Source organism: Anolis sagrei, chromosome 8 (genome assembly GCF_037176765.1).
Source record: "Anolis sagrei isolate rAnoSag1 chromosome 8, rAnoSag1.mat, whole genome shotgun sequence".
NCBI classification, from domain to species: domain Eukaryota; kingdom Metazoa; phylum Chordata; class Lepidosauria; order Squamata; family Dactyloidae; genus Anolis; species Anolis sagrei.
Window position 1 is genome coordinate 1239009 of NC_090028.1, and position 11581 is coordinate 1250589.

The 11581-nt window shown below is 46.7% G+C and overlaps 1 protein-coding gene across 2 annotated transcripts in view; it reads right to left on the bottom strand.

Annotated features, from left to right (window-relative positions):
• LOC132783044 (cyclic nucleotide-gated channel beta-1-like) overlaps positions 1-8959 on the bottom strand; it is a 30285-nt gene extending 21326 nt beyond the window's left edge. For both annotated transcript variants that reach the window (XM_060788095.2, XM_060788094.2), the window contains exons 1-3: positions 8808-8959; positions 6096-6194; positions 1422-1550 (exon numbers count right to left, since the gene is read on the bottom strand). In XM_060788095.2, coding sequence (XP_060644078.2) covers positions 1422-1550; positions 6096-6152 — 186 coding nt within the window. In that variant the 5' untranslated portion in view covers positions 6153-6194; positions 8808-8959. The remainder of the gene's footprint in view (positions 1-1421; positions 1551-6095; positions 6195-8807) is intronic.
• Between the last annotated feature and the right edge of the window lie 2622 nt (positions 8960-11581).

Consider the following 11581-nt stretch of genomic DNA (forward strand, 5'->3'; position numbering starts at 1 on the left):
GTTGTCAATGCCTCAAACAGCCACTAGATGGCTCTCAGAAAACTTTCCAGTTTGTTACATTGCACTACTAACTTTTATCAATGCCCAAAACAGCCACTAGGTGGCATTCAGAAAACTTTCGTGGTTGTCAGCTTGTTACGTTGTACTACAGTCATTGAATGTTTGCTGTATCTATGATGTGCTCTGCCCTGAGTCCCTGTCGGGGTGAGAAGAGGCATGTCTCTAATTTTTTTCTAAAACAGCTTACACCTTACACCAATCCATCAAGGGGCCTACTTTGACCTGTCAGGAGGGAGGGAGATCACTCCTTACTTTTTAGAAGTAAGAAGGTATGGCCTGGGCTATGCTGTTCCAGTCTCTGTATAGATAATATGCCCTCCTTTTCTTCCCCCTTTCAACACAGATCTCTTTCAGCATTCTTTCTGGCCTGTCAGCTTGTCTTCCTAATACAGAGAACCTGATTTTTCTATATTTCAGTGCTTGTAATGTATACACAATATATAATGTATACACAAACAGGCTGACACTAACTCGGGACTATGTCTGTTCTTGTTTTTATTGTATTTTAAAGTTAATTGTATTGTTTTAATCTACTGCTGTAAACCGCTCCGAGCCAAATTGGGAGTAGCGGTATACAAGTCAAATTAAATAAATAAATATGTATCAATATCTGTATTTCCAACTAGCCGTCCCCTTCCACGTGTTGCTGTGGCCCGCATGGGGGTTCTGTGTGGGAGGTTTGTCCAATTCTATCGTTGGTGGGGTTCAGAATGCTCTGTGATTGAAGGTGAACTATGAATCCCAGCAACTACAACTCCCAAATGCCAAGATTCTATTTCCCCCAAACTCCACCATTTGGGCATACTGAGTCTTCGTGTAGAGTTTGGCCCAGATCCATCCTTATTTGAGTCCACAGTGATCCCTGGATGGAGGTGAACTACAACTCCAAAACCAAAGGACACTGCCCACCAAACCCTTCCAGTATTTTCTGTTGGTCATGGGAGAACTATGTGCCAAGTTTGGTTCAATTTCATCGTTGGTGGAGTTCAGAATGCTCTTTGATTGTAGGTGAACTATAAATCCCAGCAACTACAACTCCCAAATGACAAAATCAATTTTTTGAGTGAAGGACATACATTGCGTTGTTAGGTGTCTTGTGCCCAAATTTGGTGTCAATTCGTCCAGTGGTTTTTGAGTTCTGTTAATCCCACAAACTAACATTACATTTTTATTTATATAGATATCTCCCCATCATTATTATTATTATCAATACCTAAAACAGCCACTAGGTGGCATTCCAAAAACTTTCCCCATTGCCAGTTTTTTTGTGACCCGAACATTAAGCTCAGGTGCTCCTATTTAAGGTCCGAAAGCACAGCGCCAGTGCCTTAGCCTTACCTGAGGGTTGCTCATCCACTCACCTGCCTGGCCAGCCAACTCCTGGTGTCTGCGGAGGGCTTTTCCGGGTCCTTCTCTACCACGACCTGGACGGGAGAGGCTTCTGGGGGGTGGGGCACCACCTTCTCGATCCAACCCAGCATCCGACCCCCCTGCAGAAGGAAAGCAAAGCAAAGCAGGTGGAATTCTCTTTCTCTCCTCAAGGTAGATTTAACTAATTTAAAACACCATAAAACTCTCCAGCAGTGTGCAAAAGAATGAGGAAGTACTCCATCGGTGTCACATGTGGAGGCTAATTTAACTAATTTAGAACACCATAAAACTCTCCAGCAGTGTGCAAAAGAATGAGGAAGTACTCCATCGGTGTCACATGTGGAGGCTAATTTAACTAATTTAGAATACCATAAAACTCTCCAGCAGCGTGCAAAAGAATGAGGAAGTACTCCATCGGTGTCACAAGTGGAGGCTCATTTAACTAATTTGAAACACCATAAAACTCTCCAGCAGCGTGCAAAAGGATGAGGAAGTACTCCATCGGTGTCACATGTGGAGGCTAATTTAACTAATTTAGAACACCATAAAACTCTCCAGCAGCGTGCAAAAGAATGAGGAAGTACTCCATCGGTGTCACAAGTGGACGGTGAAGCGACAGCTCCCCCGGTGGCCGGAATTCAAAAAGCATCCCCTCATGAAGCTGGGAAGTTAAATAGCCTCTCTGTCTCCATCTATATATGTTTTGTGTCTATGGCATTGAATGTGTGCCATGTATATGTGCTTTGTGATCTGCCCTGAGAAGGTCAGAATATAAATACTGTAAATAAATAAATACATTCCTCAGGTTTTGCAATGTAATCACCTTTGATTTCAGGGGGCTCATTACTGCTGAATTTCACCCCACTTTGCAGCACTTGTGCTTCCAGTAAAGACCCAGTTCCATGACATGAGGCACCTGGTTTCTCTGGCTTGCCTTCGATGCACAGCAAGCCGTCGCTTCTTAGCAGCTTAACATAAGCAACCGGCCACTCTGCGGACAGAAATAGCCCTGAGCCAGGTATTACCGTGCCGTGTTCGAGAGCTGACCAAGAACTCCTCCCTGCCCAGTACATGAAATGGAAGCCACTGGGCAAAAGAAATCGACTGGGTTTGTAAACAGGGACAAACAAAAAATATGGCTTCATGAGGTTGGTGTCGAGAGCCCCCCCCCCCCCAGTAATTGGTCTGCACTGCAGCGGAGAGTTCCGCAGTTCCTGGAAGCCAAAATTGGGATAAACTGATGAAATGTGCCCCAACAGACAGCTCAAACTAGGACTGCACTCAGCCTCTGTTACTTTCCCTCTAGCCCTGACTTTGTATCTAATCCCTAATAAAAGTACTTGAGAATTGCAACTTTTAACTTTTCCGCTTGATACTTTGTGTCCTTCACTTGCCTGAACTAACCAGTGCATGAAATAAACCTCTTTTCTAGGCTCCGGGGAACCGTGAGCCTGCCTGGGATGCCTTCCTGGTGTCCCAGGGATGCCGGATCTGTGTGAATTGAAATCACGGATACGAGAATCTCCCTTTGGGGTCCCCGTATCCGCTAAAATCTCGAAATGGTGGATCGGCTCCATTTTAATGCCATGTTTTTCTGTGCTAAATTCTGAACTGAACTGCTATCTTGCTTTTCTCATTTTGGACCCCTACGCCCAGGAAATAACCTTTTTATTTTTGAGAATATAATTTGACAGAAAACAGCTGATTACCAAAATCGCCGGTTCCGTGCAAACAGCCAACTTCTTCCTGCTGCCGCTCGCTCCTGCCTAGCTCTGGACCCGGGGACTTGATGCGGGTCCTCCCATAGGACCTCGGAGAAGGGACCGGGCAGGGAGCCCAGCCCTTGGGAAGGAACTGTAGTTTCCCAAGGACCAAGCTATGAAATCACAGCAGAATCCATCTGCTGATCTTTGCAAAGGCAAAATGACTTTCTGCTGCTTGTTTTGGACTGCGAGATGCATCTATTTCCATGAACTTTCTCAAAGAAACACTGAACTCCGAGTTTTCAAATAAAGATCAATTCTTTTATTTAATATTTGGGATGTGGGATGGGGACGGGGTCTTGCTATATGAATTATGTACTGATGATATATGTATGAAACTGTCAGCCAATCAGCGAGAAGCCAGGCGGAGAGGGGCGGGCGGGAAATTTGAAATGTTTTTCTGTATTTTGCCTATAAAAATGCCTGTAAATACTGTGTTGGTATGCTTTTGGTGGAACTATCCCTACAATTGCATCCGATCTCAGCTGAATCGCTAATAAAAAGCCTCGGTCGCCATCTTCTTCCGCTCGGTGGGATTTTATTATTTTTAATATTTTTTGTATGTTTGTATCCTGCTTTTTCCTCTCTAAAAAGGGAACTCACAACAAAACCATTAAAAATATGCCAACATTAAAATGGAATTAAACACAAACAGAGTGTTTGGGCTAAACACTCAGGCTTTGACATCATGTTAACGGCAGTCTCGGAGGATGTAACATGAGCACCTGCTTGTCCAGTTTTGATGGATTCGTTTCAATCCATTCAGCTTGAGGATGTCGACAGGGTTCTTGGGGAGGCAAGAGTGACCACGTGCATCCTGGACTCCTGCCCATCCTGGCTTGTAAAGGAAGCCAAAGGGGGTTTGGCAGAGTAGTTAAAGGTGGTGGTTAATGCCTCCTTACAGGAGGGCAAAATTCCAGCCAGCTTAAAACAACCTGTCATCAAACCGCTGTTGAAAAAACCATCACTAGACCCCACTCAATTCGTCAACTTTCGGCCAGTCTCCAATCTCCCCTACTTGGGCAAAGTCCTGGAACGTGTGGTGGCCTCGCAACTCCAGGAATTCCTGGTGGACACGGACTCCTGCCCATCCTGGCTTGTAAAGGAAGCCAAAGGGGGTTTGGCAGAGTAGTTAAAGGTGGTGGTTAATGCCTCCTTACAGGAGGACAACAAGTTAAACATGAGCCAACAATGTGATGTGGCGGCAAAAAAAGCCAATGGGATTTTGGCCTCAGGCATCAAGAGGAGCCTAGTGTCTAGATCTAAGGAAGTAATGCTACCCTTCTATTCTGCTTTGGTTAGACCACACCTGGAATATTGTGTCCAATTCTGGGCACCACAATTCAAGAGAGATATTGACAAGCTGGAATGTGTCCAGAGGAGGGCGACTAAAATGATCAAGGGTCTGGAGAACAAGCCCTATCCCATTGGCTTTTTTTGCCGCCACATCACATTCCTGGCTCATGTTCCCCTTCCTCCCCACGAGGACTCCAAGATCTTTTTCACACTTACTGCTCTCGAGCCAGGCATCATTGTCTCCCATTCTGTCTCTTTGCATTTCGGTTTTTTTTTTTTTTTTTGCCAAAGTGGAGTCTCTTGCCTTTGTCCCTCTTGAACTTCATTTTGTTAGTTTTGGCCAATCATCTCTGTAATCTGTGGAGAGCCCTTTGAGTCCTGCTCCTGTCCTCTGGATCCAGACAAGACAGAGGTCCTACTGGTCAGTTGCAAGGCCGAACGGGGCATAGGGTTACAGCCTGTGCTGGATGGGGTCGCACTCCCCCTGAAGATGCAGGTTCGCAGCTTGGGAGTGATCCTGGATTCATCACTGAGCCTGGAGCCCCAGGTCTCAGGGGTGGCCGGGGGAGCTTTTGCACAATTAAAACTTGTGCACCAGCTGCGCCCGTACCTTGGGAAGTCTGATCTGGCCACAGTGGTCCACACTCTGGTTACATCCCATATAGACTACTGCAACGCTCTCTACGTGGGGTTGCCTCTGGAGACTGCCCGGAAGCTGCAATTAGTCCAACGAGTGGCAGTCAGACTACTAACGGGAGCAGAGTACAGGGAGCACACAACTCCTTTGTTGCATCAGCTCCACTGGCTGCCAATTAGCTTCCGAGCACAATTCAAAGTGCTGGTGTTGACCTATAAATCCCTTAACGACTCCGGCCCAGTTTACCTGTCCAAACGGATTCTTCCCTATGAACCATCAAGGTTGTTAAGATCTTCTGGAGGGGGGCCCTGCTCTCGGTCCCACCTCCCTCGCAATCGCGTCTGGTGGGGACGAGGGACAGGGCCTCCTTCTTGGTGGTGGCCCCTCGACTCTGGAACTCTCTCCCGATGAACATTAGATCTGCCCTTCCCCTCCTGGCTTTCAGAAAGCTAGTTAAATCCTGGCTCTGGGACATAGCATTCTCAGAATGATTGGCGAGTCAACAACTCCTGACCACACTGGCGGATTGTGATGAATGTGATTTTATCTTGACGATTTGGCTTTATGTATTTATTCGGTTTGTATTTTAATGTATTATGATGTTATTAGTTTATTTGTGTATGGATTTTCTGTTGTTAGCCAGCCTGAGAAGACTGGGATATAAAAGTTCTAAATAAATAAATAAACTTTAAGAAAGCTCCCCAAGAGTGCGTCTGCACTACAGAACGAATGCAGTTTGAGACCACTTGGGCTGCCGTGGCTCAGTGCTATGGAATCCTGAGAGATCTAGTTTTACAAAGTGCCCAGCTACAAGTCCCTGGGTGCCACAGCACTAAGCCTTGGGGGTGAAAGGGGTGCCGAACTGCATTAATTCGACAGTGCAGACGCAGCCCAGGCTGCGCCAGCTATTTGGGAAGATACCGCAGAGTGTTAAGGAGTTGTGGCCGAAGCGCCGGCCTTGGACTCACCAGCCGCTGCTGCTCGACGGGGCCCATGATGCCGCTGGTCCGGAGCCAGATGGACATTCAGCCACTGACCGCCTCAGGGGCGAAAGGGAGAGTCTGGAGCTGGACAGAGCGCAGTGTATGTGGAGACGGAAAAGGAGAAGGCAGAGCAAAACTGTAAACAGAACATAGAAACCAGGGGTACGCAAACAACGGCCCACGGGACGGATGCGGCCCACAAAGGCCATTTGTCCAGCCCCCCAACGCCATTCCTGGGCCACCAATATCATTCCCTTCGTACCACCACCATTCCCTTCATGCTGGCCCCTCTGCACACATCACAGTGGGAGAAAGGAAGGAAGGAAGGGAGGAAGGAAGGAAGAGAATGAGGGAGGGGGACATGGAAGGAGACAGAGGGGAAGGAAGGGAGGGAGGGAGGGAATGAAGGAGGGAGGGAGGAAGAGGAGAAGGAAGGAAGGAGAGAGAAAAAGAAGGACGGAAGGAAGGCAATGAGAGAGGAAGAGAGGGAGGAGGGAGAAAGAGGGAAAGAAAGAAACAAAAGGAAGGAAGGAGATAAAAGGAAGAGAGGGAAGAAGAAAGGGAATAAGGGAGGAAGACAGGGAGGGAGGCAGAGGGAAAGGAAGGAAGGAAGGGAATGGGGGAGAGAGAAAGAGGAGAAGGAAGGAAGGAAGGAAGGAAGGAAGGAAGGAAGGAGGGAGAGAGAAAAGGAAGGACGGACGGATGGATGGATGGAAGGATGGAAGGAAGGAAGAAGGAAGGAAGGAAGGGAGAGAAAAGGAAGAGAGGGAAGAAGAAAGGGAATAAGGGAAGAAGACAGGGAGGGAGGGGAAAGAGGGAAAGAAACAAATGGAAGGAAGGAAGGAAGGAAGGAAGGAAGGAAGGAAGGAAGGAAGGAGATAAAAGGAAGAGCGGGAGGAAGAAAGAGAAAGGAGGGGAGGGAGGGTATGAGAGAGGAAGGAAGGAGAAAGAGGGAAAGAAATAGAAGGAAAGAAGGAAGGAAGGAAGGAAGGAAGGAAGGAAGGAAGGAAGGAAGGAAGGAAAGAGATAAAAGGAAGAGAGGGAAGAAGAAAGGGAATAAGGGATGAAGACAGGGAGGGGGCAGAGGGAAAGGAAGGAAGGTAGGATGGAAAGAAGGAGAAAGAAAACCAAGGAAGGGGGGAGGGAGGGAATGAGAGAGGAAGACTGGGAAGGAGGAAGGGAGGGAAGGAAAGAGGGAAGGAAGGGGAGAAAGAAAAAAGACAGGAAGAGAGGAGAGAGAACGAGGGAAAGAAAGTATGGAAGGAAGGAAGGAGAAAAGAGAAGAGGTAGCAAGCAAGGAAGGAAAACAGGGAATGAGGGAGGAAAATAGGGAGGGAGAGAAGGGAGAAAGGAGAAGGAAGGAAGGAGAAAGAGGAAAAGAAAAAGAGATGGAAGGAAGGATGAAGAGAAAAAGAAGAAAGTGAGGAAGATACGAAGGGAAAGAAGGATGGAAGGAGAGAGAAGGGGAAGGAAGGGAATGAGGGGGGGGGGAAGAGGAAAAGGAAGGACTTTAGCCAAGTCACACCGTCTCAGCCTCATATGAAGATGAAGGCAAATCCCCTTTGCAACACAACAACCACAATCATAATTAACGACTCTCTCATCAGTCAAAAGCAGGCCCAGTCTTCCCATTGAAATACTGGTCAGTTGATGTTGGTTTACATTGCTCTTTGTGTTAAATATTGTGCTGTTTTTTCCTATCTTTTTGCATTGCTTCTTTCCAAACTATAGCCCGGCCCCCCATCAGCCCAAGGGACCCTGAACTGGCCCTCCTCAGCTTTAGACGTTTGAGATCCTGATGTAAACATTCTTCAAACTGCCCACGAAGTCCCCTGATGGCAATCATAATTGGAAAGGGAAAATGGAAAAGCTCCGTTCTCTCAGCAAAAACAAGACTCGGTGCAGATTGCGGCACAGACCATGAATTCCGTGTAGCAATGCTTAGATTAAAGCTAAAGAAGAACACCAAGGCCAACAATGGCACTAAATTACAACCTGGAGGATATCACTGTGGAGTTTGAAGGTACAAAACGGATTTGCACAATTAAGCCTAATTGACGAGGAGCCAGAAGTCTGGACGGAAGCCAAGGACATTGTCATAGGAAGAGGCAGAAAGGCCCTCTCTGAGTTGAACTAAAATTCGCCAATAAATACAGAAAACAACACAATTGAAGAGGAAGAAAAGCACGAGGAGCAACTCAGGGAGCTCCGTAATATGTTTAACTTGCAGAAGAAAAGACGGAGAGGTGACACGATTAACTACCTGAAGGGATAGTATGGAGAATCTGTTGTTGAATAAGAATAATTAGAACAACAACAACAATATGTTCACAACCATGAGTTCCTTTGGGGAGAAAGGTGGGCTAGAAATATAACAACAACAACAACAACAACAACAACAACAACATGTGAGCAACCATGAGTCCCTTTGGGGAGAAAGGTGGGATAGAAATATAATCATCATCATCATCATCATCATCATCATCATCATCATCATCATATTTCTATCCCACCTTTCTCCCCAAATGGATTCATGGTTGCTAACATATTATTATTATTATTATTATTATTATTATTATTATTATTATTATTATATTTCTCCCCATAGGGACTTGGTCACCCTCGCTCTCTGCCGCAACCAATGCCAAGCCATGATAGACTTCAATGTCAACCCAACTGAGAAGAAACCCAACCTACCATCGGCCGGTCTAGAGAGCCATGGGAGGGTCCGGCTTCCTTGGGTGGGCCTCTTCCACCCAAAGGACCCAAACGGGAAGGAGCAGCGGTGGTGGCCCCTCGCCTTGTTTCCTTTGGACAGCAGCTCTCCCTCAGCTCCCTTGGCACAAGTGCTCTCGGACGCCCCCCTTCCTGCCCCATAAAGCCGGGAAAGGGATTAGCTGATGGGTCTAATTGCAAATTGGATTAAGGAGGAAACTGTGTTGCTCTGAATCCGAGGAGGACAGCCAGCCAGGGCATCTTGCCTTTTGCAAAGAAAGCCACAATGCAGGGCATGCACGACGAAACAAAAGGCGAACCTGAAGTCGAACATGCCCCCCCCCATAAAAGATAGTAACTTATAGTTTTGCTAAGGACAAGGACACCAGACTGGATAATAAGGGTTAAGGGTTGAAGAACAAGCCCTGGAGACAGCAACCAAAAAGCCCACGATATGGTTCAGAGATGTGGATGACACCTTCACCATTTGGAGCCATGGAGAAGAAGAACTCAACAGGTTCCTGGACCACCTGAACAGCATCCACCCAAACATATGATTCAGAGATGTGGATGACACTTTCACCATTTGGAGCCATGGAGAAGAAGAACTCAACAGGTTCCTGGACCATCTGAACAGCATCCACCCAAACATATGGTTCAGAGATGTGGATGACACCTTCACCATTTGGAGCCATGGAGAAGAAGAACTCAACAGGTTCCTGGACCATCTTAACAGCATCCACCCAAACATATGGTTCAGAGATGTGGATGACACCTTCACCATTTGGAGCCATGGAGAAGAAGAACTCAACAGGTTCCTGGACCATCTTAACAGCATCCACCCAAACATATGGTTCAGAGATGTGGATGACACCTTCACCATTTGGAGCCATGGAGAAAAAGAACTCAACAGGTTCCTGGACCATCTTAACAGCATCCACCCAAACATATGGTTCAGAGATGTGGATGACACCTTCACCATTTGGAGCCATGGAGAAGAAGAACTCAACAGGTTCCTGGACCATCTTAACAGCATCCACCCAAACATATGGTTCAGAGATGTGGATGACACCTTCACCATTTGGAGCCATGGAGAAAAAGAACTCAACAGGTTCCTGGACCATCTTAACAGCATCCACCCAAACATATGGTTCAGAGATGTGGATGACACCTTCACCATTTGGAGCCATGGAGAAGAAGAACTCAACAGGTTCCTGGACCATCTTAACAGCATCCACCCAAACATATGGTTCAGAGATGTGGATGACACCTTCACCATTTGGAGCCATGGAGAAAAAGAACTCAACAGGTTCCTGGACCATCTTAACAGCATCCACCCAAACATATGGTTCAGAGATGTGGATGACACCTTCACCATTTGGAGCCATGGAGAAAAAGAACTCAACAGGTTCCTGGACCATCTTAACAGCATCCACCCAAACATATGGTTCAGAGATGTGGATGACACCTTCACCATTTGGAGCCATGGAGAAGAAGAACTCAACAGGTTCCTGGACCATCTTAACAGCATCCACCCAAACATATGGTTCAGAGATGTGGATGTCACCTTCACCATTTGGAGCCATGGAGAAGAAGAACTCAACAGGTTCCTGGACCATCTTAACAGCATCCACCCAAACATATGGTTCAGAGATGTGGATGACACCTTCACCATTTGGAGCCATGGAGAAGAAGAACTCAACAGGTTCCTGGACCATCTTAACAGCATCCACCCAAACATATGGTTCAGAGATGTGGATGACACCTTCACCATTTGGAGCCATGGAGAGGAAGAACTCAACAGGTTCCTGGACCATCTTAACAGCATCCACCCAAACATATGGTTCAGAGATGTGGATGACACCTTCACCATTTGGAGCCATGGAGAAGAAGAACTCAACAGGTTCCTGGACCATCTTAACAGCATCCACCCAAACATATGGTTCAGAGATGTGGATGACACCTTCACCATTTGGAGCCATGGAGAAAAAGAACTCAACAGGTTCCTGGACCATCTTAACAGCATCCACCCAAACATATGGTTCAGAGATGTGGATGACACCTTCACCATTTGGAGCCATGGAGAAGAAGAACTCAACAGGTTCCTGGACCATCTTAACAGCATCCACCCAAACATATGGTTCAGAGATGTGGATGACACCTTCACCATTTGGAGCCATGGAGAAAAAGAACTCAACAGGTTCCTGGACCATCTTAACAGCATCCACCCAAACATATGGTTCAGAGATGTGGATGACACCTTCACCATTTGGAGCCATGGAGAAGAAGAACTCAACAGGTTCCTGGACCATCTTAACAGCATCCACCCAAACATATGGTTCAGAGATGTGGATGACACCTTCACCATTTGGAGCCATGGAGAAAAAGAACTCAACAGGTTCCTGGACCATCTTAACAGCATCCACCCAAACATATGGTTCAGAGATGTGGATGACACCTTCACCATTTGGAGCCATGGAGAAAAAGAACTCAACAGGTTCCTGGACCATCTTAACAGCATCCACCCAAACATATGGTTCAGAGATGTGGATGACACCTTCACCATTTGGAGCCATGGAGAAGAAGAACTCAACAGGTTCCTGGACCATCTTAACAGCATCCACCCAAACATATGGTTCAGAGATGTGGATGACACCTTCACCATTTGGAGCCATGGAGAGGAAGAACTCAACAGGTTCCTGGACCATCTTAACAGCATCCACCCAAACATATGGTTCAGAGATGTGGATGACACC